Genomic DNA, 20,921 nt, shown 5'->3' with positions numbered 1-20,921 from the left:
TGGAATTCCTAGAACTCTAGGCTGGATTTTCCAGGCCTGCCTGCTATCAGGATTATCCGGTCCTGCTGAAAATCAATGGATTTCCAGCTAACGCAGAGCAGCAGAGTTGGAAGATCCCAGTGTCTGTTCTTAACAGCACAGTGAGGGCCCCATCCACTGTGCAGACTGTAGCAATTCAAGAAGCCAGCTCACAAGTACTATCTCACTCATAGCAGGCAATGAATACCAGTCTTGCAGTGATGTCCCCATCCTGAGAAAATTATGTTTATTAAAGGAGATCTTGAGCAAGATCTGAAAGGGTTTGACATAGGCAGGATTGAGGCACATTGCTAGCAAAGTGGAGGCTCTTTCTCTCCTGCAATAACTTCTCTCATTTTAACAGCCACATTGTACTTGGTAGGGAGGGATTTGATTTAATTTATCATTGTCACATGTATTGGGATACAGTGAAAAGTATTGTTTCTTGTGCACAGAACAGACAAAGCATGCTGTTCATAGAGTACATAGGGGAGGAGCAAAGGAGAATGTGCAGAATGTAGTGTTACAGTCATAGCTAGGGTGTAGAGAAAGGTCAACTTAATATAAGGTGCATTCAAAGGTCAGTTGGGAAGAAGCTGTTCTTGAGTTGGTTGGTACATGACCTCGGACTTTTGTATCTTTTTCCCAATGGAAGAAGGTGGAAGAGAGAATGTCTTGGGTATGTGGGGTCCTTGATAATGATAGCTGCTTTCCTGAGGCAGTGGGGATTGTAGGTGGAGTCAATGGATGGGAGGCTGGTTTGCGTTATGAACTGGGCTACGTCCATAATCCTTTGTCGATTTTTGCAGTCTTTGGGCAGTGCAGAAGCCATACCAAACTGTCATACATCCGGAAAGGATGCTTTCTATGGTACATCTGTAAAAATTAGCAGGGAGGAACAGCACCATAAGCTTAAAATAAAAGCACTAAACTATATTCCAAATGTGCTGTTGTTTCAGACCATGGTCCATCTCCTACTGCAGCCAGAGACTACAACCTTTCTGCTGTTGGAACCACTGGAATTGTCAAACTGTCAGCAGCAACAGGGCCGGTGAGTCATCAACATCATTTACCTCAGGGCATTTTAGAAATTGCATTCCCTTTCCAAACTCTGGGAAGTATGTACCCCTGCCCTTGCTCAGATGAAGTCACTGGTCATCCACATGACCACTGTCCAACTATGCATTTGGCCAGTGACTGCCACAGCTGACTAGTCACTTAGAAGGCTCACTGTATCTGAGCACCATCCTGTCTTCACATTTAACAGCAGGGCCAGAGGGTGATGGTGGGGAGGTCAAGCTCAGGTTCACCTTTTTTTTGACATTATTTTTAGTTTTCCTTTTCTCACAGATTAAAAGGATAAAAGAGTTAGAATTCTACATCTCACTGATCATCATGGTGGCACAGTGGTTAGCACTGCTGCCTCACAGTGCCAGGGACCCAGGTTCAAATCTAGCCTCAGGTGATTGCCTGTATGGAGTCTGCATGTTCTCCCCATGTCTGCTGAGGTTTCCTCCGGGTGCTCCAGTTTCCTCCCACACTCCACAAAGATGTGCAAGTTAGATGGACTATCCATGGTAAATGTATGGGGTTACGGGGATAGACTGGGGAAGATACTCTGTTGGAGAGACAGTGCAGACCCTATGGGCCGAATGGCCTCTTCTGCATTTTAGGGATTCTATGATCAGTGCTTTTGGCAGAAATACACAACAATATTACATAGACACTTTTAGTTCAGAGAATTGAGTTACATGTACAAACAAGTGTTAATATGGTAAGTAAATAAGAATTTGATGAAAACTAGTCTTATTACATTTAATCCCTTACACAGACTATCAGTGAAAAGTAACTAGAAAATATATGGGAAAGCATGATTTAAAAAAATTGATATTAAATAAATAAATACAAACGAGAGATACCAATAATAAGAGCAAACAGGGAAACAAAATATATAAAACGAGCTTTTTGATCAATTGTTTGAGACAAATCACCTGCCCTTTTATCCAAAGAAATAGTAACAATATGGAAATAAAAATACCCCATCCAAGATGATTTTTTTCCCCTAACTCTACTGAAACAAAAGCAATCTATAATGGAAATCTGAAAATAAGAAGAGAAAATGCTGGAAAACCTCAGCAGTTGTGGCAGCATCTGTGCATTCAGAGAGAGAGAGAGACAGCCAGCCAAATCTCCATTCACTGGGCATCTGGATAAATATATGAATAGGATGGGAATAGAGGGATATGGCCTAGAGAAGGGTGGGGGTTCTTAGTTCAGCCGGGCAGCACGGTCGGTGCAGGCTTGCAGGGGTGAAAGGTCTGTTCTTGTGCTGTAATTTTCTTTGCTCTTTGTTCACTGCAGTGGGAAGGGAGAATCCCCTCCCCCCCCATTGGTACAAATGGTCAGAAAATCCCACCTAACGTTTTGAGTGCATACGGCTCTTCTACAGGCCGAAGAGGGGCAGAAATATGATGAATGATATAGCTGGAGAGGCAGGATAAGGAGGTGGGACAGAATGGAAGGTCAGCGAAAGGTCGGAGCAAAGGAAAGCTTGACAAAGTTGTCATGGACAGTGGCACAATGGTTAGCACCGCTGCCTCACAGCACCAGGGACACAGGTTCAATTCCCAGCTTGGGTCACTGTCCGTGTGCACATTCCGCATTCTCCCCATGGCTGCATGGGTTTCCTCCCACAGTCTAAAAGACATGCTGGTTATCGTGCATTGGTCATGCTAAATTCTCTCAGTGTACCAGAACTGGGGTGTTGTGATTAGAGGATTGTCACAGTACCACAGTATTAATGTAAGCCTACTTGTGATACTAATAAATAAACTTTAAACATAAAAGATTTAAACCCCAAAGATGTGCGGGTTAGGTGAATTAGCCATGCCAAATTGACCCTAGTGTCAGGAGGATTAGTAGAGTAAATATGTGGGGTCACGGGAATAGGGCCTGGGTGGGACTGTGGGCAGTGCAGACTTGATGGGCCCAATGGCCTCCTTCTGCACTGTAGGAGTTCTATGACCCTATGATTGAACCTCACTACAGTGCAGAAGGAGGCCATTTGGCCCATTGGGTCTGCCCCAACCATAATTCCACCAGGTCTATCCCCATAACCCCATGCATTTACCCTGCTAATCCCCCTGACACTAGGGTCAATTTAGCGTGGCCGATCCATCTAACCCTTGCATCTTTGGATTCTATAAGGCAAAGTGAGGGGGTGGCCGGGGGGGGCGGGGGGCGGGGTGCAGTGGTGGGTTGTTAATGGTTGTTATCCTAGTTCAATTTACTGAATTATCAGTCAGACTGTTATTAATATGTCCTTGTTAAAACACTAGAACTTCAAACAAATACTTCAAGTAATAACAGTGGTCGTGTCCTTGACTTACATGAGCAGGGAACACTCATACGATGATGACGACAGGTGCAAACTGAATAGAGAAATGTCACCAAGCTAACCAAATGTTTTTTTCAATGTAATGCCAGTAACTAACCACAGAGGGCACCAGCAAGCAGCACATCTTGTACTGAGTAATAACTCAAAACTTAGCATGGTTAAACTAATACTTTTTTTCCTCCTATCTTCATAGCCAGCCTCACCTGTGGAATTATTTTGTTCGATGATGGCTAATGCCAATTGGCTGCCAGGGGAACTGTGCCAAAATCCTACTGAAGGATTAAGAATTGAGGTGAGGAGAGACCCGTCACCCTTTGAACTGTTCCTCAAAGTTAGGATTTAGAGCTCAGCATGTTTGCATCCATATGATTTGAGTAAGCTTGTTTTGGGAAGCTTGGTGGGGAGGGGGAGAGGGGGGTTGGTTCAAGACTCAAGGATGCCTGAGGCCCACCCCTCCTCCCCTGCTTGTACTCCATCTCTTGTGCCTCCCTTCTCCACCACCTCGTTTCCCCCTCCTCCATCCCTTCCACACCCCTTGCTCAACCCCAGGTCTACTGGCCATTGCCACAGCCTGACGGTGAAGGGTTTGCCCGCTTCACAATTGGTGCCCTGTAGCTGTGGCCATTTTTTGCTTCAGCTTTTTGGAAGCTGCTCGAAGGGCTGCCTCAAGCTGGTAGCTGCCCCAAGATAGTGGTAGTTGCCTCAAGATGTTGCCCATCCCAAGATGATGGTAGTGCCTCAAGATGTTGCTTGCCCCAAGATAGCAGCTGCCTCCCTCTTCCTTACCTCTGTCCTTTATCACAATGGCAGTCTGCAACCCTCTCCCTGCCCCAGTTGAGACCCTCCCCCCCCACCCCACGGTCAATTGGACACCACCTATTGAACAAGTAAACCCAAAATCCACAACAGGTATGTGTCACAATGAGCCGAATTGTACTGCGCCGGCAAGATTTTCCAGTCCTACTCAAGTCAATGGAGTTTTCAATGGCTGGCAACATTTTCCACACCATCCCCCGCAACCCCCAACTGCGATGGGATGGAAAATTATGCCCAATGTGAGGCTGGGGTCCACCTTTGACTCTGGCATCCTGACCCAAAACAAAGCCCTGACCAAAGTGTGGGGTTGGACTATCTCGGTCATTTGATGGGCCTATTTCTATGCTGCGACAACCATCAAAAGGATATTCTTCCAGTGATGAGAATGATCAGGAGCAGGAACCCAGGCTGAATGTCCACCATCCCTTATCTCAGGATGCCAAGGAGATAACTGTAGCACCTTCACCCTTATCCCTGACTGAAATCAGCAAACCAAGGGTTCAACACAGGCAGGTCTCAGTCCAAACAGCATTGCACCACACACAACACAGCTGCACGTTGGTGAGCTAACCTGTTGAAACTAGCACTTCTGTAGCACCTTTCCTGACCTCAGGACATCCCAAAGAAATTCATGGCCAATGGCATACTGTTGTAATTTGGGAAATGCAACAACCAATTCGCACATGATAGTATCCTACAAAATGCAATGTGATAATCATAGGGTCTTTACAGTGCCCATTAAGTCTGCACCAACTCTAATGGAATATCTTACCCAGTCCTGCTCTCCTACCCTATTATCGCCATAAGCCCACACATTTACCACGGTCAATCAATCTAAGCTACACATTTTTGGAATTAAGGGTATTTAGCATGGCCAATCCGTCTAGCCTATACATCTTTGGACTGTGAGAGCAAACTAGAGCATCTGGAGAAAACCCACACAGACATGGGGAGAACATGCAAATTTCACACAAAGCCAGAATTGAACCCGGGTCCCTGAGGCAGAAGTGTGCCACCAATCCAGCTTTAGTAGTGTTGCTTGAAGGTTAATTATTGACCAGGTGATTGGGGAAAAATCCCCTGCTCTCTTCTTTTAACTAAAGTTAAGGGATCTTGAAAGTTGCCTGAGGGTATCATCTGATGCTGCTTCTGAAAATGATCTTTTTCCCCGCAGGATATCGTTTCACTGACGGCAAAGATGTTCATGGATGAATCACCGCTGAAGGAAATGGGACAGGAGGAGCGGTTACACTCAGCCTCTCAGATCTTGCAGGGTGTGGAGGGGGCTGCCATCATGGCCGCCCTGAACTTAGCAGGTCAAGAACAGAAAAGCATCTCCACAGAGGCAATGGGTAAATGTGTGGCAGTCTGCAACTCACGGTGCGCAAGAGAAAGGACACACCAGTTGGCCCTCAGACAAGCCCAAGTTAACATTATTTAGGCTGCCTGAAAGAGTGGCAGAAGCAGACTCAGCTGGAACATTTTATAAGTAAATTGGATATGTACTCGGGAAAAAAATGTGCAAGACTATGGGGAAAGAGATGGGACTAATTAGACCAAAGATGTGCAGGTTAGGTTGACTAGCCATGTTAAATTGCCACTTAGTATCGGGGGATTACCAGGCTAAATATGTGGGGTTATGTGGATTGGGCCTGGATGGGATTGTGATCTATGCAGACTTAATGGGCCAAATAGCCTCTTTCTACACTGTAGGAATTCTATGATTCTATGAGTTGGCTCTCAGAGGCAGTAGAGACATGAGACTGAATTGTCCCCTTCAGAGCTTTGTGTTTCTCTGAATAGCAAATAGTGGTAAATGTTAGTCATTTGGAACCCATTAGCCCCTATGTTTGATAGTTATTGTCCTTGTCATGCTAGTAGGCTCATTAGGTGCATGTTGGTGAGTCTGTCTGCACATTGCACAACTCCTATTCCACCCAATGATACACAAGTTCCAACAAGAGGTGAGAGAAAAGGAGCAAGTAGACTGGCAGATAGGGACTCGGTGGGACAAATCAACTCTGGAACGACAGCTCCAACAGCACCCAGGGTGAGAAAGTGACCTTCCTCACTCTTTCAGGAATCCTTATTCTATTCAGTCCTGCACCAGGCATCAACACCAATAGACAAATTATAGGAGACATGTGAACTAGAATCAAAGTTAAAACTCTAATGAGGGATTAGAAAAGGCTGATATTCAGGAGATGAGAGAATCTGGGCCAAAGGACTTTGATTTCCTCCAAATTCATCTTCTGCTCTTTTGTTTTCATGTTTAGATCTCCAGCTGCAAGTTATTGATGCAGCCAGCACCCACATCCATGAGAAAGTGAGTCTGGAAGTCAAGGACAATGCAGTGGACATTTCCTGGAGACCAGCTACAGGCTCCAAAATGACTGGTAAATTAGTTGCACTGTTCTGTATTGCTTGTCTCCAACATGGGGTTGGGTTTCATGGGTGCCAGCAGCCACTGTGGGAACTCTGTCCATGTAACCATTGTCCCATTGTGAGACTGGATGATGGTCAATTCAACTGGTGGTGGCCTCACTTGCCAGTGCCACATTTTCACCAGTGCACACACTGGATGAGACAGGAACAGCTTCAGCTCTGCCAAAGGATCATCCATGATGTGGAGATGCCAGCATTGGATTGGGGGAGGCACAGTAAGAAATCTGGTGAGTGAAGACCTGATGAAGGAGCAACACTCCGAAAGCTTGTGCTACCAAATAAACCTGTTGGACTTTAAGAAGTCTCACAACACCATGTTAAAGGGTCATCCAGACTTGAAACACAGCCTCTGTTTTCTCCCCACAAATGATGTCAGACCTGCTGAGATTTTTCCAGCATTTTCAGTTTCAGATTCCAGCATTCACAGTATTTTTTTTATTATATAGCTTATTTTTTCCCCTCTTTATCTCAAGGACATCAGTTCTGGAATCCACAAGGACAGTTTTCATTCCTTTGATGGACAGAGCCAATTGATACATATCAACTTCTTAACCTCCTCGAATGGTTTGCAGCATAGTTAGATGTCATTTGCTTCAGTGTGAATATGATGATTTAACAAGAGCAATATGAAACTAATCCAACTCTACGAGTGGGATTTTACAGCTTTGCTTGGGCGAGACCAGAAATTCCTGCCCAATATCAATGGAGATTTCTGTTGTTGGACGCTTGTCCATGTCGATTCTGTGGCGGGCAAGGTGGTAGAGTTCCTCCCTACACCTCATTCCCCATAACCCAGACACAGGGCAAATGGTGGTGTTGTGATACTGTCACTAGCCTAATCATCCTCAAATTCAGGCTAATGCTCTGAGGATACAGGTTCAAATCCCACCATAGCACCTAACAGAATGTAAATTCAATTAATCAAAGAAGAATGTGTGGACTATATGAACCTAGTCTCAGCAACAGTGATCATGAAACCCATCTGATTCTCTAATGTCCTTTAGGGAAGGAAATCTACCATCCTTACCTGGTCTGGCATGGATGTATCTCCAGATGCACAGCACTGTGGTTGATGTTTAATTGCCCTCTGAAATGCAAGCCCTTCAATTCCAGGGAAATTAGGGATGAGCATCAAATGCTGGCCTTTTCAGTGACACCCACGTCCCATGAAAGAATTTTAAAAATATATATACACTATATTCATTCCCCAGATATGGTTATCTCTTGTGAGGCTGGCATAATTGCTCATGCCTACCTGCCCTTGAGAAGCTGGTGGCGGTAGACCTCCTTGAACTACTGCAGTCCACATGGTGTAGGTACACCCACAATGCCATTAGTAGGGAATTCCAGGATCTTGAACTACAACAATGGAAGAATGGCAATACATTCCAGTCCGGTGGTTTGGTGGGGAACTTGCAGGTGGTGCAGTGTTCTCTTGCATCCATTGCCTTTGAAATTCAAGGCAGTAAGGGTTGCAGGGCTTAGGAGCTGCTGCCGAAGGAGCCCTGTCAAGTTGCTGCCATGGGTAACGTCCATCTAATCCAGGAACTCATCTGTATTTCTAGTTTGGCTAACACTAACCCTTGTGTCTCTCCTTGGTGCCAGGCTGTATTGCTATTGCTTTCATTGTGTACAACAACATGGATGCCATCCTGCAAGGAGCACAGTACAGAAACAAGGAAAGCAGCGAGAATTACGATGTTCAGTTGCAATCTCAAGTCATTTCAGTTGCTTTGGGATCCTCAAGCAACGACAAGCTTCCCATAGCTGTGAACTTCATTCTAAAGCACAAAGAGGTTTGTGACGTTAACATGATCATTTCAAGATTACAATCACACAAATTTGCAGTTATGTAGCGGCTTGCCACTAGGTAAATATCCCAACTTTCTAGAAACATCAGAATTTGCACCCAAGCCTCAAAGCGATATTAGGAAAGGTGACCAAAATCTTGGCCAAAGACAGGACTTAGTTGATCAATTTGATTTATTGTCACATGTACTGGGATATACTGAAAAGTATTGTTTCTTGTGCACTATACAGGCAAAACATACTGTTCATTGAATACATAGGGCAGAAGGAAAGGAGAGGGTGCAGAATATAGTGTTGCAGTTACAGATGGGGTGTAGAGGAAGATCAGCTTGATAGGACCATTCAAAAGTGTGATGACAGCAGGGAAGAAGCTGTTCTTGAGTTGGTTCATGTGTGTTTTCAGACTTTCGTATCTTTTTCCAACAAAGTGTTGTTCAGAGTGCGTGGGATCCTTGATTATACCCCTTGCTTTTATGTTCAATTCCTTCTGTAATAAAGATAGCCTTCTTGATTAGATGCTGCACCCTGCATGCTAACTTTTTGTGACTCTTGTTAAACTGAGGTCCCATCTGTGCTCTCAGGAGGCCTAAAGGATCCCAAGCACTATTTCAAAGAAAAGTGGGGTTCTCCTGGGTCCAATAATTATCCCTCAACCGTCATCATGTTAATCAGCCCAATCACCTCATTGCTGCTGGTGGGAGTGCTGTCAAGAAACTGGCTGACACATTTCCGATGTTACAGTGACTAGACCATTACAACTGAATGATTAACACAAAGGAGGGAACCTCGGAAAGTTCAGCACCCCCACATTAGCGTCAGCCAAGTGATGTGCTTAAGTTTCTGGGGTAGAACTTTGGGGGGTAAATCTCTGGCTCGGATGTGTGCGTGTTATCCACTCAGCCACCTGATGGAGCAGCAGTTTGAGCAGTACATTGCAGATTCAAACATCTGTGGACTCTTGACAAACTCCCCAAACCTCTTTGTGGCAAAGTCCCATTCTGACCTGATAGCTAACAAGCTTGCCTGCTTTCCCACAGGATCCTGCAGTCACTGGCAAACGACTGTGTGCCTACTGGAGTCACACAACAAATGGGAGCCACTGGTCTCCGAGGGGTTGTGAGCTGGTAACTTCTAATAACACTCACACAGCATGTCAATGCAATCACTTGTCCAGCTTTGTGATTTTGATGGCCTTCACTGAGGAGGTAAGTGTTTCATTTCCCTCCACATCCCCCCCCATCCTACTCCACATTCTCTGCTCCTTACTCACTTATCTTGCAGTTTGAGAGATGATTAAATTTTGGTGTAGTGAGAGGCAAACTCGCAAGGAATAGAGCTTCCAGTGGACTAACAAGGCTCTGAAGGCTCATCCGGACTAAAAGCGTTGGCTGTATTCTCTCTGACAGATACTGTCAGACCTGCTGAGGTTTTCCAGCATTTTGCTTCCAGCAAGGCAGATACTGATTCTGGGATCTATAATGGGGCAGAGTTGCTGAGTTGGGAGATCAAGGAGAGTCAGCATGGATTTGCCAAGGGTGTGTCCTATCATATCTAGTTTAATTCCTCTCATCCCTCTGCCCTTTTCAGGAGAAAATGTTCTGCATCTGCACTGAGGAAAGGGCTACGAGCACAAGGCAGGCAGAAATGTTACAACTTACATCTCCACCTCTTTGTCCTTTGATTTATGCTCAGAAGGCTGAGCTCCTGGGAGGGCAATTGGGCTGATTGACGTCAACTTTGTTGAGGAACTAGCAGGATACATAGTAAACTTGTTGATACGAACTGAAGTGTTACTAATAGGAAAGAATTCAGTTTGGAAGTTGAGACCCAGTGACAGGTGGAGTCCCTCAGAACTCAATGAAGCTTAGGCTTCAATGGTATAAGGTTGAAAATTACAGGTGGGGAGGAGCAAAGGGGGAGGACAACATCCTGGGAGGGATTCTCCCAATGTGCAGAGGGTATTGCAATTTGTGACCCCACCCCTGTTCATTCCTGGCTTTGTGAAGAAGCCTTTTCAAAATGGCCTCTGCAATCTGGCCCACTTGCCATTGCACAGCATTTATGGTAGAGGTGGACTGAGGCCCTTAATTGAACAGTTGAGGCTTCAATAGGCTTCAGGGTACACAGCTAAGTGGGTCCCTTCATACCCCTTCCCTCTACGTACTATTGGGAACAGGTGAAGGGGTTGTCATGGAGAAACAGGGTTGAGTACCCAACATATTTTACATTACCCTCCCCCAACTGAAAGCATACTACCAGCCCTTTGAGTTTCCAACTTCTTTAACTATCTAATGGGTTCATAAATTCATAACATATAGGAGCAGAATTAGGCCATTTGGCCCATCGAGTTCTCTCTACCATTCGATCATGGCTGATATGCTCCTCATCCCTGCCTTCTCCCCATAACCCTTCAACCCATAACCGATTAAAAATCAGTCTAACTCCTCAAATTTACTCACTGTCCCAGCATCCACTGCATTTGGGGTAGCAAATTCCATAGATTCACAACCCTTTGGGAGAAGTAGTTTCCCTTCAATTCTGTTTTAAATTTGCTACCTCTTATTCTAAGGCTATGACCTCTGGTTCTAGAAGCCCCACAAGAGGAAGCATCCGCTCTACGTCTACTTTATCCATACCTTTTAACATCTTGTATGCCTCAATTTGATCTCCCCTCATTCTAAATTCCAGGAGTATCAGCCTAAACTGTTCAACCTCTCTTCAGACAACAAATCCCTCATCTCTGGAATGCCTTATATAGTTGCAACAAATGTTTCCTTACCTTTATATTCTATTCCTTTAGCTAGAAATACCAACATTCCATCCACTTTCTTTATTATCTGCTGTGCCTGCATGCTAGTTTTCTGTGACTCATGAATGAAGACGCCCGGATCCCTCTGCACTAAAGTCTCTCCCCATTTAGATAAGTCGTCTTCCCATTTTTCTGACTAAAATGCATGACTTATCCATGTTAAACACCACCTGCCATCTTTTGGCCCTCTCTCCTAACCTATGTCCATTTGTAGGGTTCTTCTTCCCTCATTGCAACTTGTTGTGCCTATTTTTGTGCCATCTGAAAACTTGGCTATAGAGACTTCTATCCCTGTACCCAAGACATTAAAATAGATTGTAAATAGCTGGGGCCCAACGACCAAACCCTGCGACCCCACTAGTTACTTTTGCCATCCCGATTCTGTCTTCTGTCCATTAGCCAGTCACCTATCCAAGCTAATAAATTACTTCTAATCCCATGTGACCTCACCATGTGAATTAACATTTTGTGTGGCACCTTATCAAATGCCTTCCGGAAGTTCAGGTATACTACAGCTACAGGATCCCCATTATCCACTTTGCTTGTTACATCTTCGAAGAACTCTAGCAAATTAGTGAAACCTGATGTGCCCTTCATAAAACCATGCTGACTCTGATGGACAGCGTTTTGACTTTCCAAATGTCCTGATATTTTTTCCTTGATAATTGATTCTAACGCTTTTCCAACAGCAGATGTTAAACTAACTGGTCTGTAATATCTCACCTTTTGCCTTCCTCCCTTTTTGAATAAGGGTGTTACATTAGCATTTTTCCAATTCACTGGAACCTTTCCCATGTCCAAGTAATTTTGAAATATTATAAACAATGGAGTCACTGTCTCTGCCGTCACTTCCTTTAATACCTTCGGTTGTAGGCCATCAGGTCAGGAGATTTATCTGCCCTCAATTCCAATAGTTTGCTGAGTACTTTTTCTCTATCGATGTTGATTGTTCTAAGTTCTATCCTTTCTATTACCTATGACTTGTCCGTTCCTATAGGAATGATACTACTGTCCTTTACCTTGAAAACTGAGGCAAAGTATTGATTTAACATCTCTGCCATTTCAGTGTTCCCCACTATTAACTCTCAGGTTTCATCTTCCAAGAGACCAATATTCACCATAGTGACCCTCTTCCCTTTTATATACCTATAGAAGCTTTTGCTATCCTTATGATATTTTGAACTAGTTTTCTTTCATTATTTTCCTTAACTCCTTGTTACTTTTTTAGTATCCCTTTCTCTATGTTTGAAAGTTTCCCAATCTTCCAGTCTGCCACTGGCCTTTGCAACATGGTATTCCTTAGTTTTTGTCTTTATATTGTCTTTGACCTCCTCGCTTAGCCATGGATGTTTTTTACTTCCCTTACCATCTTGTTTGTTGTTTCAGTTGCAGGATTATTCCCATGATGCACTCTCCATTATCATGTTCATTGGAATCCCCATATCTCTGGTGTGTCTTGCTGTTGCTGTCACCACCTTTGTCTTCTGCTCACAAGCCAGAAATGCCATAACAGCCACCCACACCCAACTCTGCGTGAGCCTCTTCCTAGCAGAACTGGTCTTCATTACAGGCATCGACAGAACCAGAAACCAGGTAGGAGGTCCTGTAACAGCCAAATGAGGAAAATCAACTGGGGTTGATGAGCTGTAGGTCACTGCACATCAGAGAGCATCTAATGACAATTTTATTTTAGGTTGTGCCTTTTAATGGGGTAAAACATCCCAATGGATTTCATAGGAATGTTAAGCATTAAAATTTGACAGCAAACCATGTCAGATATATTAAGGCAAGGAAATTTTGGTGAGCCAAGATGATGGTTGTGTGAGGTATTGTCACTGGACTACTAAGCCAGAGACCCAGGGGACTTAGTTTGAATCCCACCATGGTATATGGTATAATTCAAACTCAATTTTTAAAAATCTGGAATTAGAAGTCTAATGATGACCACGAACTCATTTCTGATCGTTGGAAAACCTATCTGGTTCACTAATGATCCCTTCGGGAAGGAAATCTGCCATCCTTACCCGGTCTGGCCTACATGTGACTCCAGAGCCACAGCAGTGAGATTGACTCTTAACTGCATTCTGAAAGTGGGGCAGTTAGGGATGGGCAATAAATGCTGGCCTTGCCAGTGATGCCCACATACCATGAATGAATTCTTAAGAAAGACCTTAAGGAAGAAGAGAGACGTAGAGGTTTAGGGAGAATATTCGAGAATGAATTATATAGAAGAATCAATAAGATTTGTTGGGCTTACTATTTAAAAAAAAATCAGTAAAATGGTTCCACAATAAAAAAAGTTGGATTTACCCTCAATCAAATACTTTCTTAGGTGTAGTCACTATTGTAATTCAGATCACAAGGCAAGCCAAGGTTAAAATGATCAGATCAATGGTTTTTGTGTGGCTTGAGGTAAATATTGACCTCCCCCTCAAATCCTGCCTTCCTTTCCTCCCATCCCCCCAGCCTGCTTTGCTAGTGTCCCTTATCTTCTTGTTCCCCCCCCAACCCCCATGCTATAAGGCTGGGACTAGCTCAGGAATAATGGCACAGAGATAAACATTGCTCCCTCATAGCGCCAGGGATCCAGGTTCAATTGGGGGATTGTATGTGCGGAGTTTGCACTTTTCCTATGGTTGTTCCAGTTTCCTCCCATAGTCCAAAAATGTGCTGGTTAGGTGGATCGGCCGTGCTAATTTGTCCCTTAGTGTCAGGGGGACTAGCAGGGTAAATACATGGGGTTACAAGGGCTGGGGACCAAGGACTGAACCCTGTGACCCACTAGTTACTTTTTGCCATCCCGACTCCATTTTCTGCCCATCAGCCAATCACCTATCCAAGCTAATAAAATACCCCTAATCCCATGTGACCTAGCCTTGTGAATTAACTGTTTGTTGCAGCACCTTATCAAACACCTTCCAGATATACATCTGCAGGATCCCCATTATCCACTTTGCTTGTTACATCTTTGAAGATAGCAAATTAGTCAAACATGATTTGTCTTTCATAAAACTAGAGTTTGGATAGGATTGTATTTGGTGCAGGCTCAATGGGCCGAATGGCCTCCTTCTGTACTGTAGGGATTTAATAACAATTCAAGCAGAATGTAACAAAGAATAAGGAGTGAAGGCAGGTAATTGGAGTTAGGATACATTTGAACAGCAGAACAAACTTTGGGAATGGTTATCATTATATTTTTTTTATGTTCCCAGATTGTGTGTGGAATCATCGCAGGATGTTTACACTATTTGTTTTTGACGGCATTTGTTTGGATGAGTTTGGAGTCGATGCAACTTCACCTCATGGTCAGGAACCTGAAGAACATGAGGGTAGCCCACTCCAGTAACATTGAAAAGTATATCTACCTGCTGGGGTATGGATGCCCCGCAGTAATAGTGGCCATTTCTGCACTGGTCTACCCCAATGGATACGGATCACAAAGAAAGTAAATATTATCACTACTCCGCTGTAAGATTTCGCCAAAGATTTTTTTTAGCTTTGATTGTTACAGCCCATTAGCATTCTCCCCTCCTCTCCTTAAGGTCTAGTCTCACACCGGGAACAATGGCACTTGAGCTCTGTCAAATGGTTGACCCAAGGCAATAAGTGCGCCAATCCCATCTGCAGAAGGGAATGTATGTACAAGCATGTGATACTTCCATTTTTGCCATCCTGGCTGTGCCAAGTGGCAAAGAGGGTGGCAGTGTTGAATCGCGGACCCCTGCCCATGAGGCAGTGGGGCCAACGTCATCCCAATTTACCTCAGGACATTTCATTGGGCAGAGTGAGGAGTCATTCGCCGCCCTTCGGACTGAGGTGAATTGGAGATTCGAGAGGTAGAAGATCAGTGGTTGACCAAAAGCAGCACCCCATTTCCACTACCCCCCACCCCAACAACGTTCAGTTTTAATAAACATGAACCTTTGAACTTAAACCTGTTCACTCTGCTTTCTCCAGCTGCTGGCTACAGGTAGAGTATGGGTTCATCTGGAGCTTCCTGGGACCAGTCTATCTGATCATTCTGGTAATTATTCTTTTCCATGTTTGTTTCCTGGAAACCTGATTATATTTTTCAATTAACATAGCAAATGAGCTGCAAAGATCGCCATTCTTCCTGACATACATTCATAATTCTCGGTTACTATCGATAGAGTAGTAAGAAACTGTCAGCTATGGTTCAGTGGCAGCCTGTTTGCATCTGAGTCTTGAAGGAGGTCATTCAAGTCTCAATTCTGGAGGACAAATATCTAAGCTGACACTCTAGTGCAGTACAGTATCATAGAATCCCAACAGCGCAGGAGGAGGCCATCCAGCTCATCAAATCTGCACTGACTCTCCAACATAGCATCTTACCCAGTCTGACCTTTCCTGTCATCCCACATATTTACCCCACTAATCCCATGAACCTACACATCTTGGGACACTAAAGGATAATTTAGCATGGCCAATCCACCTACCCTGTATATCTTTGGACACTAAAGGGACAATTTAGCACGGCCAATCTACATCATCTGTACATCTTTGGAGTGTGGGAGGACACCGGAGCACCCAAAAGAAACATGTGCAGACATGGGGAGAACATGCAAACTCCACACATAGTCACCCAAGACTGGAATTGAACCCAGCTCTGAGAGGCAGCATTGGCAGGTCCTGAAGATCCCAGCAGCGGCCGGTAACTAATTGCCTCCGCCAAAGGAAAATGCAGCACAGGGGAGATGGGATGGGCTGGAAAATCTTACCCTCTATAGATTGGATAAGATGTTCAGCTGAGGATAAAAGCAAATTACTGCGGATGCTGGAATCTGAAACCAAAAGAGAAAATGCTGGAAAATCTCAGCAGGTCAGGTAGCGTCTGTAAGGAGAGAAAAGATCTGACGTTTTGAGTCCAGATGATCCTTTGTCAAAGCTGAGGTCCCGTCTCCTCATATTGGTGGCTGTAAAAGGTCCCCTGGCACCATTTTGAGAACAGCAAGGGAATTCTCCCTGGAGTCCAAGACAATACTTATCCCCCAACAAATATTACCTAAACAGATCATCTAGTCGTTATCACTGCTTGTAAGAGCTTGCTGTGCACAAAATGGCTGCACTGTTTCATTACATTACAACAATGACTACACTACAAAATAATTAATTGGCTGCAAAGCACTTTGGGCTGTCCTGAGGCCAGAAAAGATTGTGATAGAAATGGAAATTTTTTTGTCTTCAAGCTCGGACTGAATCTTTTCTCTGAATTCAAAGGTGCATTTTTTTATTGTTTAAAATAGGATTTTAAATCCATGTTAAAAAGTCTGAAATTACAGGCTTCTCTTTCAGCCAAGAGAACAAACTGAAGGTGTTGACCAATGTTAGAAGAGTTCAAATGGAACTAAGGATTAGGGGATCAGAGGGGTAAAGTAGAATGTATTGTAAAACTCTTCCAAGCTCTTTCCAAGCTTTAATGATTATCGTCTTGTGGCTGACATCCATCATTGTGAAGTGCTTTAAAAGGTTAATCATGACAAATCAATTCTGGCCTCCCAGATTGCCTGGATCTATTACAGTTTGACTATCATTGCAACAGACCCACAGCAGATGCCATCTCCCTCACCCCACACAACACTGGAACATCTGGATAACAAAGATGCCTATGTCAGACTCCTATTTATTGACCACAGCTAAGCCTTCAAAACCATTATTCTTACTAAATTGATTTCCAAACACTGTGGCCTGAGGCTCAGCTCCTCCTCTACGACTGGATCCAAGACTTCCTAACTCACAGACTGCAATCAGTAAGGATAGGCAACAATACCTCCTCCACGATCATCCTCAACACTGGTGCCCCTCAACGCTGTGTCTTCAGCCCTTTACTATACTCCTTATACACCATGACTATTGTCAAATTTCCCTCCAACTTGATTTTCAAGTTTGCTGATGACACTACTGCAGTGGGTCAGATCTCAAACAATAATGAGACCAAGTACAGGAAAGAGGTAGAGAATCTGATGAACTGATTCAACAACAATAATATCTCCCTCAGTGTCAACAAAACAAAGGAAATAGTCATTGACTTCAACAAATGTAGTGGAAGACATGCCCCTGTCTACATCAATGGGAATGAAGTGGAAATGGTCAAGAGCTTTAAGTTTCTAGGCATCCAGATCACCAAACTGTACTGGTCGCTCCATGCCAACGCTATAGTTAAGAAAGTCCACCAATGCTTCTACTTTCTCAGGAAGCTAAGAAAATTTGGCATGTCCGCTATGACTCTCACCGACTTTTAGAGATGCACTATAGAAAGCATTCCTTCTGGTTGTATAACAGCTTGTATCGTTCCTGCTCTGTCCAAGACCGCAAGAAACTACCACAGATCATGAACGAAGTCCAGTCCATCATGCAACCCAGCCTCAGATCCATTGACGCTGTCTTGGAAGAGAAGCCAGCATACTCGAGGACCTGGTGCACCCCAGACATGCTCTCTTTCACCTTCTTCCATCAGGAAAAAGATACAAAAGTCTGAGGTCACATACCAATCAACTCAAGAACAGCTTCTTCCCTGCTGCCGTCAGACTTTTGAATGGACCTGCCTCACACTAAGTTGATCTTTTGCCACACTCTAGTTATGACTGTAACATCACATTCTGCACTCTCATTTCCTTCTCTATGAACAGTATGCTTTGTCCATATAGTGCCGCAAGAAACAATACTTTTCACTGTATACCAATACATGTGACAATAATAAATCAGTAGAGCTACAACACTAATATCTACCTAACATTATGAAAAATTGTCCAGGTAAAAGCAGGACAAATCCAACCCGGCCAATTACCACGCAGTCTACACTCAATCAGTAAGGTGCTGGAAGGGGTCATCAACAGTGCTATCAAGCAGCACCTGCTGAGCAATAACATGCTCAGTGACGCCCAGTTTGGGTTTTGCCAGGGTCACTCACCTCCTAACCTCATTACACCCTTGGTTCAAACATGGCAAAAGAACTGAATTCCAGAGGTGAGGTCAGAGTGACAGCCCTCGACATCAAGGCTGCATTCAAACAAGTGTGGCATCAAGGAGCCCTAGCAAAACTGGAACCAATGAAATCAGTGGGCAAACTCTCCATTGATTAGAGTCATACCTGGCACATAGGAAGATGGTTGTGGTTGTGGAGGGTCATTCATCTCAACTCCAGGACATCTTAGGGTAGTGTCCTAGGCCCAACAATCTTCAGTTAAGAACATAAGAAATAGGAGCAGGAGTAGGCCATCTAGCCCTTCGAGCCTGCCCCGCCATTCAATAAGATCATGGCTGATCTGTTGTGGCTCAGTTCCACTTTCCCGCCCTCTCCCCATAACCCTTAATCCCCTCTCTTATCAAGAACCCATCAACCCGCTTCTTAAAAATATTTAGCGAGGCAGCCTCCACCACTTCAACGGGCAGAGAATTCCAATGACCTTCCCTCCATTATAATGTCAGAAGTGGGGATGTTCGCTGATGATTGGACAATGCTCAACATTGCTCGCAATACTGAAGCAGTCCATGTTCAAATGCAACAAGATCTGGACAATATCGAGAGGCTGCTTACTCTTCCTTCACAAAACCAAGTAACCGGACACTAAGGGACACAAAGCCCTTTCACCAGCTCCCCATTACTAGCTAGCTTTTCACAAAGTCACTACTTATTCATCCTAACCATATCATCAGGGGAGGCAATGGTCTAGTGGTATTATAGCTAGACTATTCATCCAGAAACTCAGCTAATCTTCTGCGGACCTGAGTTTGAATCCAAGGCAGGTGATGGAATTGACTTCTTTAAAAATCTGGAACTATGAATCTAATAATGACCATGAAACCATTGTTGATTGTCAGAAAAACCCATCTGGTTCACTGATGTCCTTTAAGTAAGGAAATTTGCTGTTGTTATCTGTTCTGGCCTACATGTGACTCTAGAGCCACAGCAATGTGATTGATTCAACTGCCCTCAGGTAACTAGAGATGGGCAATAAATACTGGCCAGCCAGTGACATCTATGTCTCCCCAAGGAATTAATTTTAAAAGATACCCAATACAACAGGCATCCAAAAACCGAAAAAAATCCAAATACTAAAACACAATCAGGCCCAGGGGTTTTAGATAATGGATACTCGACCTATATGAGCTTGGGTTGATTCAGCTCAAGATAGTTTGCGCCCTTTGCTATTGTGCATCACTTAGATAGTACCACAGAAGCTCACAGCCAATGTGTTATGCCCAAATGTCACTTCATTCAAGCCATGAATGAGTTAGATTTTATAATCTATCATCATATTCCCAATCACAAAGTCTAAAATGTCAAATAATCTCAACAGATCAACACACTTCTGTTCACCATGACTCTCTACACATTGAACGAGGAACTATCCAGTCGTGATGTGAAGGTATCGAAAATTAAGGACACAAGGTAAGAACAACAATGGGACATCGCCATAAAATTAGAGGTGGGTCATTCAGGGTTGATGTCAGGAAGCACTTCTTCACACAAGGGATGGTGGAAATCTGGAGCTCTCTCCCCAAACCGCTGAGGAGCCGGGGGGGAGGTTGGGGAGGAGTGTAATTGAACATACCAAAAATAAGATTGATGGAATTTTCTTATGTAACTGTATTAAAGGATATAGAAAGCAGGTTTGCAGTTGGAGTTAAGATACAAATCATGACAAAACATCCTTATCATAAAATCTCTACAGTAGAGATGGAGGCCATTTGGCCCATCAAGCCTGCACTGGCAACAATCCCACCCAGGCCTGATACTTTAACCCCAATTATTTACCCTGCTAGCCTCCCAAGACTAACATTTCTGTATCCTTTAGTACAGTTACATAAGAAAATTCTATCAATCTAATTTTTGATTTTTACAATTATACTCCTCAACAACCTCCCCCCAGGTTCCTCAGCCTTTTTGGGAGAGAGCTCCAGATTTCCACCATCCCTTATTTGAAGAAATGCTTCCTGACATCAACACCGAAATGGAAAGAGTCAAACTAATTAAAGTAGTAGTTTGGATTTGGTCAGATTTTTGGCAGCACAGTGACAGTGGTTAGCACTGCTGCATCATAGCACCAGGGACCTTGGCTTCAATTCTGGCCATGGGTGTGGACTTAGCACATTCTCCGTGTTTGTGTGCGTTTCCACCATGTGTTCCAGTTTCCTCCCAAACTGGAAAGATGCGCAGGTTAGGTGGATTGGCTATGCTAAATTGCCCATTAGTGTCCAAAGATGGGTAGGTTAGGTGGATTGGACATGCTAAGTTGCCCCTTAGTAGAACATAGAACATACAGTACAGGCCCTTCGGCCCTCAATGTTCTGCTGAGCTATGTCCAATCCCAAGATCAAGCTATCCCACTCCCTATCATTCTGGTGTGCTCCATGTGCCTATCCAATAACCGCTTGAAAGTTCCTAAAGTGTCCGACTCCACTATCACAGCAGGCAGTGCATTCCACACCCCAACACTGAGTGAAGAATCTACCTCGGACATCCCTCCTATATCTCCCACCATGAACCTTATAGTTATGCCCCCTAGTAACAATTACATCCATCCGAGGAAACAGTCTCTGCACATCCACTCTATCTATCCCCCTCATCATCTTATAAACCTCTATTAAGTCGCCTCTCATCCTCTT

At 44.0% G+C, this 20,921-nt stretch overlaps 1 protein-coding gene across 1 annotated transcript in view; it reads left to right on the top strand.

Moving 5' to 3' along the window:
• LOC145361079 (adhesion G protein-coupled receptor E3-like) overlaps nucleotides 1–20,921 on the top strand; it is a 59,325-nt gene that overhangs the window by 25,944 nt on the left and 12,460 nt on the right. The window contains exons 6-15 of the mRNA XM_080216657.1: nucleotides 978–1,069; nucleotides 3,609–3,707; nucleotides 5,406–5,583; nucleotides 6,508–6,627; nucleotides 8,282–8,472; nucleotides 9,523–9,690; nucleotides 12,681–12,887; nucleotides 14,507–14,739; nucleotides 15,252–15,318; nucleotides 19,613–19,704. Of these exons, the coding sequence (XP_080072783.1) occupies nucleotides 978–1,069; nucleotides 3,609–3,707; nucleotides 5,406–5,583; nucleotides 6,508–6,627; nucleotides 8,282–8,472; nucleotides 9,523–9,690; nucleotides 12,681–12,887; nucleotides 14,507–14,739; nucleotides 15,252–15,318; nucleotides 19,613–19,704 (1,447 nt within the window). The remainder of the gene's footprint in view (nucleotides 1–977; nucleotides 1,070–3,608; nucleotides 3,708–5,405; nucleotides 5,584–6,507; nucleotides 6,628–8,281; nucleotides 8,473–9,522; nucleotides 9,691–12,680; nucleotides 12,888–14,506; nucleotides 14,740–15,251; nucleotides 15,319–19,612; nucleotides 19,705–20,921) is intronic.

This window comes from Carcharhinus amblyrhynchos, chromosome 33 (assembly GCF_965287045.1).
Source record: "Carcharhinus amblyrhynchos chromosome 33, sCarAmb.v2.hapA, whole genome shotgun sequence".
NCBI lineage: Eukaryota > Metazoa > Chordata > Chondrichthyes > Carcharhiniformes > Carcharhinidae > Carcharhinus > Carcharhinus amblyrhynchos.
This window is presented reverse-complemented; position numbering and strand designations above follow the sequence as displayed.